Genomic DNA, 19,334 nt, shown 5'->3' on the forward strand with positions numbered 1-19,334 from the left:
TGGCTAAACTATTTACTCTTTTAGGACCTTCATAGTTCACCCATCAAGTAGTTATAAAAATGTCTACTTAGAGCTGTCTGAGTGCAGACCAAATGAGATCCCACAACACTTGGTGCAAAGTCAGGGCTCAATAATACTAGGCCTCTGTATGTTGACAAACGAAGTGACAGAAGCCATGAAAATAACAGGGACAAGAAATTTCAAATGCAATTGTCTGTTTTATTTCAACCACTACAACAAGGAGGAGAGACATGAATACCTGCACAATTTAAGTTCATGGAAGTCTACAATAAATGTATTATCTTACAAAATAATAATCTATGACAGTATATAAAAAATGACTGAGCCAACACTATTTGGTACTTTTTATACTTTCATTAACTTCAACTTAACTATTCCCTTTCAGAATATAAAATTAAAAGTTGACAAGCTTTTTATAAAAAGATGTGTAATTCTGTTAATCAGGTTGGGTTCTGAACATTTTCTTCTTCAGTTCAGCTGTTTTTGCATCTATTTTAGCATGGCAGTCCTCGGTTGCCTTTTCAATGCCCTCGTGGTATTTCTCCAAAGCAGCTTTCAAGCTGAGAAATATTTCCTAAGTAGAAAATGAAATACAATAAGGATTATTCCATGCAATGACTGAAACTAAAAGTGAGTTATAAGAATTCCAACACTCTCATTCATATTTATTCATAATATTTTAAAGCCTAAATTATCTTATGCACAAGCACATACAGACACATGTGTGCCTACTCTTATTAAGCCACACAGATGGATCAAAGTCAGCTACTTAGAAAGAACAAAGCAGAGACATTAACAATGGCTTGAATTCTAAGACATTAACACCATATTTTTAATAACCAAAGAAAAGTTTTTACTTTGGAGCCTTTCATGTTTACCAGGCAAATACCTAGATTTCTATAAACAGCTATAACCTCTGCATTTGACTCTGATCATCATTTAAATTACATGCAAATAGGTTTAATAAGTATCTACAGGACTGAAAAATATACCAATAGCTTTGTTTTAATAAACTGATTGGGCAGTCCTATTATAAGCAATAATGAGTTTTCATATAAACCTATATGGATATGTTAAGAATTAAGAAAAAACTACAAAACAATTTTTATAGACTGAATAATAAACCAATTAGTCTGCATGCATTATCTTTTATCTCATGCTTATCAAATGCAATTTTAATCCATTTATTATTGATTTTTCTGGAGAAGGCGATGGCACCCCACTCCAGTACTCCTGCCTGGAAAATCCCATGGACAGAGAAGCCTGGTAGGCTGCAGTCCATGGAGTCACTGAGGGTCGGACATGACTGAGCGACTTCACTTTCACTTTTCACTTTCATGCATTGGAGAAGGAAATGGCAACCCACTCCAGTGCTCTTGCCTGGAGAATCCCAGGGACGGAAGAGCCTGGTGGGCTGCCGTCTTTGGGGTCACACAGGGTCGGACACGACTGAAGTGACTTAGCAGCAGCATTGATTTTTCTTACACAAAACAATTCTCAAATCTTGATACAAGAAAAAGTAGTACACTGAAAGATTATAAAAGGTGTTCCACCACTGAAATAAAACAGCAGGCCTTTTCCAATGGAAGAAAAAAGCAATAAATGGGTATAATGGTTATAAATATTCTCAATTTTAACTGCTGCTCCCATTAAACTTTTCTTAAACCCATAGTATAGCTAGTACTTATCTTGGTTTAAATTCTAGTGTAGATACTATCTGATTTTGAGCAAATTATATAGATTATAATTAAATATAGTTATGAATTAAAAATGTTTCAAAAAAGAACAACACTATTTCCAGAGACTGCTACCTATGCAAGTTTGAGAATTATTGCTCTAGATTAAGTGAATATAAATAGATGGTGAAGGCTAAACACTTTTCTAAAATCTAAACATGGATCATTATTAAATCATAATACAAAAACAGAAGAGTATACTTAGATTCCCAACATCTAATCAGACATAAAATTAACAACTATGATGGAATATAAATCATTAGGGAAATAAATAAAAAAACTTTGATACCTTTATTTCTTAAAGCTTATAGGAATAATAAGGTGAATTAGTTGTTAGCTTATATAAACATCATTTTAAAAAATTGGCAAAATTAGCAGCTACAGATCAATTTAATATCATGGTTCTATATAGGAATATGCATTTATTCATATGAAAAGCTGAATAAATTTGGTAGAAAGACATTACTCAGGAGAAACTATTAAAATGAAGTGTAGCTAAATAAAGATATATAATCTAAATATCTGAACCAACCATTTAGACACACTGAGAGGAACAATTTTCTCCTGAGGACAACTATGTTCTCAAGGAGGAACCAAATCTAGCAGGTAGAGCCTCAATGAATGAACGAAATATTAAAGCCCAATTCCACTGGCATGCCCACAGAAGCAAACGAACATCTGAAGTTCTAAGCCAGGCCTCACAGGATGGTAACAGAAATTGATCAGAGCCCTCACAAAAGCTACGTATTTCAGTTTCCAATTAAACTCTGTATCCAAGTGGAATTTTATATTAACTTGCATAATAAGTAAGTCTTACTGTGAGGCTTGGCTGAAGTTAAATACTTTTAAACTCAAACTCAAGTTCTACAGTGTCTAACATGACAACCATGAGGAACATGTGATTATTTAAATTTAAACAGTTGCATGCTCCTCAGCTGCACTAGCCATACTTCAAATGCACTGTAGCTACAAGTACCTAATGGCTACCATACTAAGTAGTACAGAACATTCCCAGCAGTAAGTTCTATCAGACAGCATTGGTCTAGGTAATTATCTCACTTTCCAAATCAGAGATATCAGGAATATATAATAGCCATTTATCCACCAAGTATGTATTAACTCATCAACCAACATATTACTGAGTGCCTCCTACAACAGCACTGTAAGTAGTATAACAGTACAATGGGACATGCAGTTATGCTTTCTACTATGAAACATACAATCCAGACTAGTTTGGATACTCAGCCCTTGAAATATAGCTAGTATAAACCAGGAACCAAATTTTAAATTTTATTTCATTTAAATTAATTTAAATGTAAGTGTAAACAGCCACATGTTGCTAGTAGCTATGGAGAGCACAGATCAGAATAGACTAATAATGCTATAGTATGTGAGGAGAGAAATCTACGATATCTGAAAGGAGCCACAGAAAGTTATACGGAGAATATATTTTTCATTACACATTAAACAATGAAAACGATTAGCTTAGATACAAAACTTTAATAATCCTAGAAGGTAGGGATCATGGCTTCTTTGTTCACACTTATTCTCTGAATCAAATATAAAGGCTACTACCTAGTAGATTCCTTTCATGGATCATAGCTTTGTCACAGCAAAGAGGCTTAAGTAACTCTATGAGCCATGCTGTGCAGGACCAACCAAGATGAATGGGTCATAGTGAAGAGTTCTGACAAAACGCAGTTCAATGGAGAAGGAAATAGCAGTCCACTCCAGAATTCTTGCCTGGAGAACACCATGCACAATATGAAAAGGTAAAAAGATACTACGCCAGAAGATGAGTGCCCCAGGTCGCAAGGCACCCAACATGCTACCAAGCAAGAGCAGAGAACAGTTACTCATAGCACCAGAAAGAATTAGGCAGCTGGGCCAAAGCAGAAAAAATGCTCCCTTATGGATAAGTCCGGTAGTGAAAGTAAAGTCCAAGTACTGTCATTCTGCTTATTTAACTTACATGCAGATAACATCAGGTGAAATGCTGAGCTGGATGAATCATGAGCTGGAATAAAGACTGCCAGAAAAGAGGGTGAGATGTATGGAAAGAGTAACATGGAAACTTACATTATCATATGTAAAATAGATAGCCAAGGGTAATTTGCTGTATGGTTCAGGAAAGTCCAACAGGGGTTCTGTACCAACCTAGAGGGGTGGGATGGACAGCGAGATGGGAGGGAGCTTCAAAAGGGAGGGAATATATGTATACCTATGGCTGATTCATGTTGAGGTTTGACAGAAAACTGCCTAATTCTGTAAAGCAATTATTCTTCAATTAAAAAAAAAATACTGTCGGGAGAAATATCAACAACCTCAGACATAAAGAACAATACTGCAATACTCTATAAAGAATAATACTGCACAGGAACCTGGAATGTCAGGTTCATGCAAAGTAAATTGGATGTGGTCAAGCAGGAGATGGCAAGAGTGAACATCCACATCTTAGGAATTAGGGAACTAAAAATGGACAGGAATAGGCAAATTTAATTCGGATGATCATTGCATCTACTACTTGGACAAGAATTCCTGAGCAAAATGTAGTAGTAGCCTTCCTAGTTAACAAGAGTCCGAAATGGAGTACTTGGGTACAATCTCAAAAATGACAGAACAATCCTGGTTTGTTTCCAAGGCAAACCATTCAATATCACAGTAATCCAGGTCTATGCCCCAACCACTAATGCAGAAAAAGCTAAAGCTAACTGGTTCTATGAGACCTACAACACTTTCTAGAACTAAAAAAGACATCCCTTTTCAACATAGGGGATTAGATTAGAAGTAGGAAGTCAAGAGATATACAGAAAAACAGGCAAGTTTGGCCTTGAGTACAAAATGAAGCAGGGCAAAGGCTAACAGAGTTTTACCAAAAGAAGGCACTGCTCATAGCAAATACCCTCTTCCAACAGCACAAGACAACGCAACACATAGACATCACCAGATGGTCAATACTAAAATCAGATTGATTATGTTATTTGCAGCCAAAGATGGAGAAGGGTCTGATACAGTCAGTAAAAAAATAAACAAACAAAAAACCTCGGAGCAGACTATGGCTCATTATTGCAAAATTGAGGCTTAAATTAGAGAAAAGTAGGTAAAACAACTAGGCCATTCAGGTATGACCTAAATCAAATCCCTTATGATACAGCAGAGGTGATGAAAAGATTTAACGGATTAAATCTGGTAGACAGAGTGTCTGAAGAACTATGGACAGAAGTTCCTAACAGTGTACAGGAGGCAGTTACCAAAGCCAACCCAAAGAAAAAGAAAAGCAAGAAGGAAAGTGGTTGTCTGATAAAGCTCTAAGAATAGCTAAGGCAAGAAGAGAAGAGAAAGGCAAAGGAGAAAGGGAAAAGTATACCCAACTGAATACAGAGTTCCAGAGAATAGCAAGAAGAGATAAGAAGGCCTTCTTAAATAAACAATGTAAAGAAATATAGGAAAACGATAGAATGGGAATGATAGGGAGCTCTTCAGGAACATTTCATGGAAGTTCAGTTCAGTTCAGTCACTCAGTTGTGTCCGACTCTTTGAGACCCCATGAATCACAGCACGCCAGGCCTCCCTGTCCATTACCAACTCCTGGAGTACACTCAGACTCACATACATCGAGTTAGTGATGCCATCCAGCCATTTCATTCTCTGTCAACCCCTTCTCCTCCTGCCTCTAATCCCTCCCAGCATCAGAGTCTTTTCCAATGAGTCAACTCTTCGCAAGAGGTGGCCAAAGTACTGGAGTTTCAGCTTTAACATCATTCCTTCCAAAGAAATCCTAGGGCTGATCTCCTTCAGAATGGACTGGTTGGATCTCCTTGAAGTCCAAGGGACTCTCAAGAGTCTTCTCCAACACTACAGTTCAAAAGCATCAATTCTTCGGCACTCAGCCTTCTTCACAGTCCAACTCTCACATCCATACATGACTACTGGAGAAACCATAGCCTTGACTAGACGGACCTTGGTCGGCAAAGTAATGTCTCTGCTTTTGAATATACTATCTAGGTTGGTCATAACTTTTCTTCCAAGGAGTAAGCATCTTTTAATTGCATGGCTGCAATCACCATCTGCAGTGATTCTGAAGCCCCCAAAAATAAAGTCTGACACTGTTTCCACTGTTTCCCCTTCTATTTCCCATGAAGTGATGGGACCAGATGCCATGATCTTCGTTTTCTGAATGTTGAGCTTTAAGCCAACTTTTTCACTGTCCTCTTTCACTTTCATCAAGAGGCTTGAGTTCCTCTGCATTTTCTGCCATTAGGGTGGTGTCATCTGCATATCTGAGGTTATTGATATTTCTCCCAGCAATCTTGATTCCAGCTTGTGCTTCTTTCAGCCAGCGTTTCTCATGATGTACTCTGCATATAAGTTAAATAAGCAGGGTGACAATATACAGCCTTGACATACTCCTTTTCCTATTTGGAACCAGTCTGTTGTTCCATGTCCAGTTCTAACTGTTGCTTCCTGACCTGCATATAGGTTTCTCAATAGGCAGGTCAGGTGGTCTGGTATTCCCATTTCTTTCAGAATTTTCCACAGTTTATTGTGATCCACACAGTCAAAGGCTTTGGCATAGTCAATAAAGCAGAAATAGATGTTTTTCTGGAACCCTCTTGCTTTTTCGATGATCCAGTGGATGCTGGCAATTTGACCTCTGGTTCCTCTGCCTTTTCTAAAACCAGCTTGAACATCTGGAAGGTCACAGTGCACGTATTGCTGAAGCCTGGCTTGGAGAATTTTGAGCATTACGTTACTAGCATGTGAGATGGAAGGATGAGCATACTAAAGGACAGAAATGGTAGGACCCAACAGAAGCAGAAAAGATTAAAAGAGCAGTTGGCAAGAATACACAGAAAACAGAAGGCTAATACAAGAAAGGTCATAATGACTCAAGGAACCACAATGGTGCAGTCACTCACCTAGAGCTGGACATCCTAGAGTGTGAAGTCAAGTGGGCCTTAGAAGCATTCCTACGAACAAAGCTAGTGGAGATGACAAAATTCCAGCTGAGCAATTTAAAAATCCTAAAAATGACGCTGTTAAAATGCTGTACTCAGTATGTCAGCAAATTTGGAAAACTTGGGAATGGTCACAAGACTGGAAAATGTCAGTTTTCATTACAATTCCAAAGAAGGGAAATGCCAAAGAATGTTCGAACTATTGTACAATTGCGCTTATTTCACATGCTGGAAAGGTTATGCTCAAAATCCTTCAAGTGAGGAGTCTGAAGTATGTGAACAGAGAACTTCCAGATGTACAAACTGGGTTTAGGAAAAGCAGAGCATCAGAGATCAAACTGTGACATCTGTTGGATCAGGGAGAAAGTAACTGAGTTTTTCAGAAAAAAACACCTATTTCAGCTTCATTTGACTTTGTGGATCACAACAAACTGTTGATAATTCTTAGAAATGGGAATACTAGATGTCCTTACCTGCCTCCTGAGAAACCTTTCCACAGGTCAGGAAGCAATAGTTAAAACCAGACATGAAACAACTGACTGGTTCAAAATTATCAAGTTAAGGTTGTATATTGTCATCTTGCTTATTTAACTTATATGCAGATAACATCATGAAAAATGCTGAGCTGAACGAATCATAAGCAGGAATAAAGACTGCCAGGAGAATATCAACAACAACCTCAGACATGAAGATGATACCACTCTAATGGCAGAATGTGAAGACGAACTAAAGAGCCTCTTGACAAGGGAGGAGAATAAAAAAGCTGACTTGAAAATCAACATCAAAAAAACTAAGATCATGGCATCTGATCCCATCACTTTATGGCAAATAGAAGGGAAAAGGTGGAAGCAGCAACAAATTTTATTTTCTTGGGCTTCAAAATCACTGCAAATGGTGAATGCAGCCATGAAATTAAGACACTTGCTCCTTGGAAGAAAGCTATGACAAACTAGACAGCATATTAAAATGCAGAGATGTCACTTGGCTGACAAAGATCTGCCTAGTCAAAGCTATGGTCTTTCCAGTAGTCATGTACGGATGTGACAGGTGGCCTATAAGGAAGGCTAAGTGCTGAATAACTGATGCATTCAAATTGTGGTGATGGAGAAGACTTGAGAGCCCACTGGACTGCAAGGAGATCAAACCAGTCAATTCTAAAGAAAATCAACCCCAAAAATTCATTGGAACAACTGAAGCTGCAGCTCCAACACTTCAGCCACGTGATGCAAAGAGCTGATTCATTAGAAAGGACCCTGATCCTGGGAAAGATTCAAGGCAGAAGAAGCCAGCAGCAGAAGATAAGATGGTTAGAGAGCATCTCCAACTCAATGGACATGAATCTGAGGAAACTCCGGGAGATATCGGGCTTCCCTGGTGGCTCAGATGGTAAAGAATCCGCCTGCAATGCAGGAGACCCAGGTTTGATCCCTGGGTCAGGAAGATCCCCCAGAGAAGGGAATGACTCCCCACTCCAGTACTCTTGTCTAGAGAAGTTCATGGACAGAGGAGCCTGGTGAGCTATAGTCCATAGGGGCGCAAAGAGTCAGACACGATTTAAAAACTGAACATCAACAATCTTGTAGGTATATAGACCATTTGCTGAATGGTTGACTAAATGTAGAAATAACTACAGGAAAACAGGGAATTTGGGTTTTAAACAAGAAAGTGTAGCAATAAGAGTGATATTTTAACAGGAATAATTTGGCCTTACTTAGGATTCAGGGCAGATTTGATGCAGGAAATCTTAAGGAATAAATTTTGCAAGTTTTTGCTGCAATTCACAAATATTAGAAAATGATGTAATAGATATATGATTAGAAAACAGTTGTTATGAATAGTTATCAATGAGTTTTTATAAGTCATGACATTAACTTGGTGACTGTTTGGATATCAGGATTATTTAAAGAAAATCCAAAACTGCAACTCTTTGTGATATTTTGGAAATGATGATGCCACTGAAGAATATGAGGAAACTAAATGAAAAGGAGAGGGAAAGGGAAGGGGAAGGAGACAGAGGCAGAGGGGGAAGAAGAAAGTGAGGGTGAGGAAGAGGAAAGACACTGAAAGATGTTAAATTTCATAAATGTTATTTTGTAATGATAAGCTTATCCACTGAAAATATCCATCAGGCAGCTAAAATAAGGAGTAGAGTTGAGGTGGACAGAATAGGAAAAATAGATTTTTGAAAGCTTTATAAATAAAGATGACAATTGAAGCTAGAAGTGATGAAATATCTATGGAAAGGAATTTTTAATGAAAAAGAAGGATCATTAGGATCCAACAAAATTATGAAAAGAAAAATTTGGCAATTTTAACACATCCTTCTTTCCTTTTCATGAAAGATGATTATAAAGTAAGCGAAAGGGTTTTCTCTTTTTGACAAAATGTGTCTCAGTGTCATCACAGGACTTAGAGACTCTGCCAAGCTATTTTGGAACAAATGGATATGACAATGTCATCTGGGTAAACGCAGAACAACTTAACAAGTTCAACAACTAACTGCATCGAAAGTTTTGCTGCTGCTAAAAATCCAACTTGATATTATGCTTCATTTAACAAAAGCATTGTGTTCTGTGGCCGGTGACACCATTACTTGGAAGACTACGTTCAGTACTGATTTCTACATATTAAGTAGAATAAAAAAAGCAGAAAACAGAGCAGAGGACAGTAAACAGAATGGAAATTAAACTATATAAAGAGTGGCTGGAAAACGAGCACTAATTAGCCTGATGAGAAGGCTGAAAGAACCCACGATCTTTATCCTCAAATACCTTAAGCACAATTTTATTAAGTAGAAGAGGGTACAGATTTGTTCCAGAGAGATGATCTTGGTCCACTAGAGTACAGAAATGAACAATTTTAAACTCAAAACAAGAGGTAACATTTTAATAACTAAAGCTGTCCTAGAACAGCTTGCCTGGTGATGAGCTTTGTAATACTGAAACAATGAAGCAGAATACATCAGTGGTTCTCAAGAGTTATGCTAAAAAATTTAGGTTCACGGGCCCCACTGCTGATGGTTCTAATTCAATATATTTGGGTGAGGGGTTGCTCATCTTTAATTTTTTTGAATTCTTTATTGTATTCTAATACACTGCTAGTTTTAAGAAACAGCATGCTACAAATATTTACGGAAAGCATACTACAATATCAGGCACCATTCTAGGCATGGTTTGGCATGACATACTAAGGTAAAAAATTTGATCATTATTGTTAAGAAACTTAAAATATTATTGATGAGACACATATGCACAAAACTAAAAGGAATTTAAAGCAGGGACAGGCACCTTTTATGATCACAGACAAAAGGTACTTATATTAGTAAGTGGTTCATTAATTATATCGGACAAGCTGATAATAAATCTGCTCACACGATTTGGTAATGAAGTAGGATTAAATAAGGTTTTCCTAACCCCCATTCCAGAGATAAACTGAGGGCCAAAGGATTGGCAAATATCCAGTTGAAGGAAAGTAGTTGGAATGTAAAAGAAAAGTAATTGGAATGTAAAAAGAAAGAAAAAACTCAGGACAGTGTACTGGGCAGACCATGGAAGAGGAATCCCAACTATTTTCTTTTTCTTTCTTTCATTTCTTTCTTTCCTTCCTTTTAAAGCAGCCCTGAGATAATTCTCAGCTGTATATATAAGCTTACATGTGCACGTGCTAACAACTTAATGTTTCAGAGGATAAAGATTCCTGAGAACAGATGAGGGGATTGTTTACTGTGATTCTTTCTTTTAGTATTAAGAATCCTTGCAAATAAAATGTAAATGGTGAAAGGTAATGACAGCATGTTTAAATATCTTTCAGGTTTCAGAGGTTGTAGGATATCAATGTAGGCAAGATGATGCAAAATGAAAAAAAAAAAGAGGCCAAGGGATTTTACATGATAAAGGGCTATTTTTAGTGACTCCTGGTAGAGCAGTTTGGGACCATCCTGAAGCTACAGGACAAACTTTAAAGGTTAAAGAGAGAATGATAATGTGATAAACTAGAGTAGGAATAGACGACTTCTTTGGGTCTTTGGCAGTCAAGGAAAAACAGAAGCAGGGAACATGTGTGGCGCTGTACTGATATTCCGGAATACAAAAATGTAGAAGATGCCTGTCCACATTAAACTTGAGACTGTCTATGAAACAATAAAATAAATATACTTGAAACAGGCAAAGTAACTTGGTAATTGTGATAAAATTATCGTTAAAAAATCTCAAAATACAGGAGCCAACCTAAGCTACTTTGTTTCAGGTAACAACTCAAATACATCTAAACTGATTCTAAGAAACACTTTTGAGATTCTTTTATCAGAAAGAAGATACAAAAATTTTTTGGAAGACTTTACTTTAAATCACCATCTAAGTTAATTTATCAAAAACATTCAGAAACTTTATGGAGCACCTATGCTTACTGCAAAGCACGACTCTAGGTGCTGACAGGGAAAAAAGGTGAGTAAGGAAAAGGTGTGAGGAGGCATACATGCAAACTATCCCAGGGTAATGGAAAAGATACTACAAATGGAAACAAAAGCAACAAACCTGAGGGGCCAATTTTTACTCTGAAGAACTGACAAAATCTTCAAAATGAGGGTGACATAATTTACATTTTAATCCCACGAGATTATCTGAAATTATTTCTTATGAACATATACTCACCTGAGACTTCAGTTTCTCCCTTTCAGCAGCATCTTTTAGTTGTTGAATTCCAAATTTAATTTTTTGGATTTCTTGATTAATTGTGGTTACTCGCTCATAGACAGCACCTCTTTTTTCTTGAACTTTATTACAGTCTCTAAAGGAAAAGAGAGACAGGTGAAATTATAATTCCACTTAAGCATTTAAACAGTCAAACATTTAACTCTAATTTTGATTCCAGAGAGATTATTTGTATCAATATTTGGCTGACACACCTACATCTCAAGATTTAAAAGCAAGCAGATGAGAATCACAAGGTGGTGCTATAATCAGGAAGAGTAAGCTCCTCCACACAAAGCTGTTATTTAAAAATGAGATTTTTAAGTCACCTCTCCCAGCTGCACTCACTCATGACTGTTGGTGGGAGTGTGAATTAATACAACTTTCCTGCAAGGTAAGTGACAAATTAAAACCCTCAGGTTCTGCCCTTTTTCTTCATCTGCATGAGGAAGAGGAAAGGAAATCTTCAGACCATCCTAATATACCTTTTAAAAACTGAAATAGTGTCATCTCATAGACATATCTGGGGCATTTATTCTAAAAACACGTTTTTAGAACTGATGGGAAGAAGATTCTACCAGTGAAACATCCAAACATCCTAGCCAACAACCACGGTGACAAAATTCTTGCAAAGTACTTGGTACTTAAATAAAAATGGAAGACTTTTTCTCAAAATATGCTATAATGCTCTAGACTAGCTGAACAATAACATGAACTAGTTGATTTATTCTCAGAGAAGGCAATGGCACCCCACTCCAGTACTCTTGCCTGGAAAATCCCATGGATGGAGGAGGCTGGTAGGCTGCAGTCTATGGGGTCGCGAAGAGTCAGATACGACTGAACAACTTCACTTTCACTTTTCACTTTCATGCATTGGAGAAGGAAACGGCAACCCACTCCAGTGTTCTTGCCTGGAGAATCCCAGGGACGGGGGAGCCTGGTGGGCTGCCATCTATGGGGTCGCACAGAGTCTGACATGACTGAAGTGACTTAGCAGCAGTAGTAGCAGTTGATTTATTCTAATACAACTCTGGATAGCTGGCTCTGAAATGTACTGAAATAAGCAATAGCACTAGAACCCTTTTAACAAATTATGCAAAAGATTTAGAATTGTGATTATCAGGAAAATAAACTAAAAAACTAATACCTAAAACATCTCTATACATTTAGATGTGGCAGCATTATAAGTCACAACTGCTTTAGTCACCCAAAGGTGGAATACCTTTTTGAAATTATAGGAGGTTTGGAATCTTAAGGAAAATAAAATGAATTAAGCTTTTCTAATTACTTTCTAATACATTAAATTGAAAATAAGTTCATACTCAATCACTGTGCGTTTGTACTGCTTGACATCCTCATGCTTCTTATTTATTCTGAACTGTGCTGTGGCAAGTTTTTCCTTCTTTGCAATCATCAGTCTTTTAAAGGAGTTTTCTTCAGTCTTCAATTTCTTCAATTCTGACTCATCACTCTCAATTTGGTCCTCCAAGTTCAGGCTCTATATTTTATATGAGATTTTAAAGTCAATACAACAAATTAGAATTTACAAAGGACTGTCTTCAAGGATGAGCTGTAATAAAATACAATTTCAAAATGTGATAAAGCTGTTTAAAAACTGAAAGCCCAGTACAAGAATGCAGACTCAACAAAAGACAAGGAGAAGGAAATGGCAACCCACTCCAGTGTTCTTGCCTGGAGAATCCCTAGGAAGGCACTAGGGATACTGAGAAAGTATGTGACACCTAGAGAGGTGTGTTTATCCCGTCATTTTATCAGCAAGGACCAGAACAGAGGAACATATCAAGATCAGCCAACAGGCTAGGTTTCAGGGGGAAAGGGTCTGAATTAAAGGAGCAGAAATGAAGAGGAAAGGGTAGACCCTAGAAACAATTTAAAGCAGTAGATCTCAATCCTGCCCCCTGCCTCTTTTTTTTTTTTTTGCTGACTCTTGATGGGAGATAAGGGAAGTATGTAATTGGGAAAGAATATCCCAGACAATCTCACCTTCCAGCCCCTTCTTCCCTGAAAAGAGAAATCTTTCATCGAAATCTATGTTAGTGATCCTGGGGACAGTCTGGATTGGGATGATGAAGTGAAAAGGATTTTCAGGTTTCTAGCCTGAGAAACTGTCAAAATGTTGGCATTAGCGGTCCATCATCACTCAGGGCAGGGTCTGTATCATGAACGTTAAATCTCTTTATATATCCTAGCTACAGTGTTAGGCAATACGTTGGGACTTTATGCTTACTGTCTAGAAGATCATTTCCAACTGTCAGAACGAGTTTAAAATTCCATGACTTTTCCCCAAAATATACATGGCAATACGCTATGTTAATTAATTATTCATTTCCTCTGAAGGTAACAATGGGTCTACTACTGCTATGTTTAAAAAGAATAGTGTTTTATTCCTGAGCATACATTTCCACATCTATTATACTGTAGAATGATCCTGCTTTTTGGTAAGAAAGTAGCAACAGAAAGTAAAAGCAAATCCGAGGGACGACAGTAAACTATTACATAATAAAAAGGCATAAAAATTCCACACAATACAAACCTCCTTTAAGATAGTAGTTAATTTTTCTCTATTATCTGCAAGGTCCTGTATTTTCTTTTGATATAACTGCACTTCCAGCTGACATGAAGGTAGGCAGTCAACAGAGTCTCGATAGATTTCATATTTTTCCATTACTTCTTGCTTTGAAAGAAAAAAAAAAAAACACAGATACCGGTTTGACACTCTCCTTTATGAAACTGCAGTAATGTCAATTTGTTTGCTCTTAATTTCTGTATTTAATACTGAAAGCTTAAGAGCAAAGAACAATTAAGTTTCTAGGTCAGTAACAAAGCAATATTACTGACATGTGTCTAAGCACATATAATTAGGTTTCCTAATTGTTAAATATCCTTGAACAAAGAAAACATACCATAATTTTACTAAACCACTCACTGAAGTACCTTCCAAAGGTTATTCGTAATGATTTTAAAAGAGTTCATTTCTGCTAATACTCAAACTACTCCCAATTACTCCTGGGCAATTATATTACCAATTACAATCTTCCTATTCATTTGTATAACTATTACTACAAGTAATTCTTTCAAAACGATTAATTCTTCTTCTAAAATTAGGAAATGAGCACATGTTTACCACGAGCACTGCAATAATACAAAGGCTTCTTTCTGAGTCTACCCCTTCTTCCCGCTTTATTAACCAGTTGGATTTTGTCTGCAGTGAAATGCTTAATCATAGCTTAATCATAGCACCTCATTTTTCCATTAAGCTGTCTTTTTCCTACTAATTTGTAAATACTCTTTTGTGTCTTTGGATATCATGGATATAATCCCTTTACCTATCTATGCGTTATATATGTTTCACAGGTCTACTTTTTTCTGCAGCTTTTGGGTTTTCGATCTTAATTTTAAAATTCTATCCAAGATAATATCAATGTTCACCTAAAACTGTTAAATTTCCAATCCAATTAGAATTTATCTTTGTAAATGGTACAAGGTACAGACCCAACTTAATTTTCTTCTAGATGAACAGCCAATTGAACCAAAATTGCTTATTAAATAAATAGACCTCAAACACTCAGATCTATTTCTGGGCTCTCACTACTGTTCTATTAATCTTTGTCTATTCTCATGTGATAATTCTCAATTATCAGAAATGACTTAAATAACAAATTCAGAAATAAACCAGAAACTTTTTTTCAATTAATAGTTCTTAAACTTTTCCTCATAAAGGATGCTAAATTGTCTAACCACTTCTACTTCTATCCCCTCCTAAATCTACCTCCCACTGTAGCTCATAATCTTTTCTAAACATAAATCATACCACGTTCCAACATCCCCAACTCATAAATTAGCCAATGGTGCACTCCTGCTCTTATGGTAAAATCCAGCATCCTGAAAAACCTGCTCATGGCCTATTTGTCCATCATCTCACACCATTCTCCTTCTTATACATCATACTGTCTTCTTTGAATATAACTTCCTCTCTACTACTTACCTCATACAATTGGCCCATGCTATTCTCTTTGCCTTGAATGCTCTTCAGAGTATAAATTTACTAAGATAACCTCTATTCATCCTTCAGATGTAAGCATAAATTTCTACTTCCTCCCCATCTTCACCTCTAACTTTCACAATACTAAACTAGAATACTCTCATTATGCTTTTTTTGAAGCACCCTATGCTGTTTATTATTTATTTGTTTCTCTTTTTGGTGCTTAAAAAAAACAACAACACTGTTTTTAGAGCAGTTTTAGGTACACTGCAAAATTAAGCAGAAGGTACAGAATTCCCATATATTTCCTGCCTCCATACATGCATATCCTATACTTTTTCAGAGTATATATTAAAATTATATAACTGATTATAAAATTATATAATTATATAATATAAAATTATACAACTATAAGTATAATTATATAAATATATGTAATTATAATTATAAACATATCATATAAATATAATAATATACTTATAACTATATTATAATTTAAAATTATATAACTGATTATAACACCATTCTCCCTTAAGATATAGTGACTAAGTCCTATGAGGACAAATCACTTCTGTTTTTGATCACCCAGGGCAAAAAAAATCTGTTGCATAATTAAGAAAATGTCTTGAAATTATACTTCTTTTCTTATATCCACTTTAGAGAAGAGCTAAAAGTTAGAGACAAGGGCAAAATGTCTAAGAGGGAGAGATGTATAGATAATTTAGAAATTAGAGAATTAACACATGATTAAACAAGAATTGTTAAAAAATAAGAGGGACAGAAAAGCATTAAAATAAAAAGAAAACTCACTCTGGAATTTTTAAGCTTCTGGACTGTATCTTTCATTTTTTCTTTATAATTCTTAACTTTCTCTGGAGAATCCACAATTTTTGTTTTCAAATTCTCTTGTATTTCTTTCAAGGAAACCACTGACAATTTTAGTTCATTCTGTTGAAAAAACATTTAAATATATTAGATATAAAAATAAAACTAGTGATTTGCCTCTATAATAATGGAAAAGAAAAAAGAAATTGACTCTGTTTTTTTTGTAGTCAGAACAACATATTAAATTCTGACCATATCACTTTCCTGCTTGACGGCTCACATCTGTCTACAGGCCAGAGATTAGGCTCCCTTGTACAATATCATGTAGCTCTTACCCTCCTGTCCAGTGTCATCTTCTACCAGCTTCCTACTATAGCCTACAATCTGGTAATTCCAGTCTGCCTTATGTCTGGACAATTACAAGTGATCTCTCTCTGATCTCGGAATACTGCCATTCGATTCCTGTACTGCAAATGAATTTCCATTGACTTTGAAAATCCTGTTCCTACCTACTCTATATTCTTTCTATAAACAGTATAATCATGTACATGATAATTATAATTATGTATTTAATATGTGTCTCTGAATTAACTGAGCAACCTTGGGTTAAGAACAGCTATTTTTGCTCTCCCACAACCCAAAGAAAGTAACAGCACTGAGAAGGTACTCAGTATATATATATTTACAACAGGAATGCATTACTGTATCACTTGTATAATTGGTCTAAATTATTTTTAACTAAAAAATTTTTTAACGTTCTCACTTTTTCATCAACTCAGAAGCCAAAACTGAATGTTTGAAACAATGTATTTGTTATTTTATTATTAGAATTTAGCATACCACCATGGTATCTACTCTTTTAATACCCTATGAAATTAAAGGCCATTTTCCTTACATTCGCACTGACTCTTTATCACTTTTAGTCCCTTTACAAAAACTCTAAAATTTGATATTATATATGAATACAAAGTGATTTCATTTTAATATAGATTTAAATGGGACAGAGAAATGAATAAAATTGAACCACAGTCAATACTATTCTGATAAAAACATCTGGCAATAAAAAGAGTGATTGAAAAATAAGGAATATTTAAATTAAAGTAAGTTTTAGATAGTTATAAAATACAAGTATCAAAATAATAGGGAAATCATAAAAGTACAATGAGAAAATATGAGATTAAAAAAATGAGGAATGAGATAGGCCTTTCTATACATAGACTTAATCCCAAATGTATATGTCTATCAATTTTACTACATAAAAACATGAACCTTCTAATAGGAAAAAATGATGAATTTGCAAGACAAATAGAGTTAAAACCCCTAACTCATGGAGGTTTAAAAAAAAGTGAAATTAAAAAGGAACATAAACAGGTAATTTACAAGGTAAGAAATAATAACAAACCTCTGAATAAGGTGGTCTAAATCACTGAAAATCAAAAAAACCAAAATGAAGATGAGACGTTTATTCCTCTATAAGAATGACACAGATTAAAAAGAAAAGAAAAACATAAAAATATCCAATTTTGACAATGATGCAGAGAAAGGAATACTCTCATATTCTATACTGGTATCTTTTTAGAAGTCAGTTTGGCAATGTGGGCTAAATTTAAGTGTAATTTTCTTTACCCCCAAAACCATATGTTTAGGAATCTACTAAGATAAAAAGCAGCCTGGTGGGCAAATATACAGGTACATGTATAGGTGGTAGCACACATAGGCTATTGTTCAATAGCACAAAGTTAGAAGCAATGTGAATGTCTATCAATAGGACACAGGATTGACATTAAGGTGCAGTTATCAAAATAATGGGGATCTATGTAGATATGATAACTATACTATAAAGTGAAAAAAAGCAGCTTTGAGTCACATAGAGTATAATATCATTTATGTAAAATTACATATATATATATGTGTATTTGCTTAGAGAAATGTAATCTGTGACATGCATCTGATTGTGTGGTGAATTTGCAGGTGATTTTCACTTTTGTCATACATTTCTGTGTTTCTGTATTTTTTAGAACAATAGTCATCTATTCTATTGGAAAAAGTTAAATTAGCTTCACTTAAAGGGAAGAGAGAAACATTTAATAATAACGCACAGTTAAAATACTCCTACACACAAGATTCAAACGTTAAACGCTAGTTAAATGAAAAGATGCTTACCAAACGCTTAGTTTTCTCTGAAATATCTGATTTCTTTTGTGAATTTCCCTCTTGCAGCACTATCTAGGGAAAAAAGCAAACAACTATTTTCCAGTGATTCAAACAGATTTAAATTTAGCCAATGCTTTTTCACAAAACAGAAGTCAGAAAGTAGAGGAATTAAACAGATTAGACCAGATATTCCCAAACTTTCTCTGTTCCCTATGACCCTAAGGCCATAATAAACCCCTAACAGATCCTTTATTGGGTCATTAAATTCCAATAACTGAGTATTTATGTCCTAACAACTTAGTAGCCCCTTGAAAAAGTAATATATGCAAATTGAAAGAAAAATACTATTTTTATTTTATTCTTAAACAGCTACAACTACTTCCAAATTGGATGGGTATGGTATACTATAAAAACTGAGTACTGAACACATCTTAGAATCATGGGTCACAGGCAATTATCATTTCCTATTGCATGATAATATTCACACAGCACTTGCGTTTTATTATGGCAAAAGCCAAAAACCCAGGTTCAAAAGAAATGAAAGGAAGGTAACATGAGTTCATGTTGAAACTGTGAACCGCCTTGAGCTAGATATTCAAGCAGTGTATGGCAGATGCTGAATGTTGTTTTCCTTTAAAATTTAAAACATCCTGAAGCACCCTTGAGGGCTTGCTGTAGCACCCAGGGTGCCTCAGTGCACAATTTAGAAACATTAGGACTAGATACAGAAAAAAATCTTAATTCTAGTCAACAAGATAGCATATACCCTTGACACCATCAATAATTAAAATTCTGTTGACCTGGACAACAGAAATATACATTCACTGTAAGGTGAACAAATGGACGCAGCAATATATCCTATTTGTTTAGTAACTGAAAGTAATGTGCTGTTGGCCCCTCCATATCACAAATACAAAAATCTTTTGAAAAAGATTTAAGGTATCTAACA

At 35.6% G+C, this 19,334-nt stretch overlaps 1 protein-coding gene across 1 annotated transcript in view; it reads right to left on the bottom strand.

Moving 5' to 3' along the window:
- Positions 1-340: 340 nt before the first annotated feature.
- The window catches only part of NUF2 (NUF2 component of NDC80 kinetochore complex), a 39,846-nt gene continuing 20,852 nt past the window's right edge, over positions 341-19,334 (bottom strand). Inside the window, exons 9-14 of the mRNA XM_068965702.1 lie at positions 18,395-18,457; positions 16,217-16,354; positions 13,958-14,098; positions 12,726-12,901; positions 11,365-11,500; positions 341-595 (exon numbers count right to left, since the gene is read on the bottom strand). Coding sequence (XP_068821803.1) covers positions 458-595; positions 11,365-11,500; positions 12,726-12,901; positions 13,958-14,098; positions 16,217-16,354; positions 18,395-18,457 — 792 coding nt within the window. The 3' untranslated portion in view covers positions 341-457. The remainder of the gene's footprint in view (positions 596-11,364; positions 11,501-12,725; positions 12,902-13,957; positions 14,099-16,216; positions 16,355-18,394; positions 18,458-19,334) is intronic.

The sequence above is a fragment of the Capricornis sumatraensis genome, chromosome 2, assembly GCF_032405125.1.
Source record: "Capricornis sumatraensis isolate serow.1 chromosome 2, serow.2, whole genome shotgun sequence".
In the NCBI taxonomy this organism is placed as follows: Eukaryota; Metazoa; Chordata; class Mammalia; order Artiodactyla; family Bovidae; genus Capricornis; species Capricornis sumatraensis.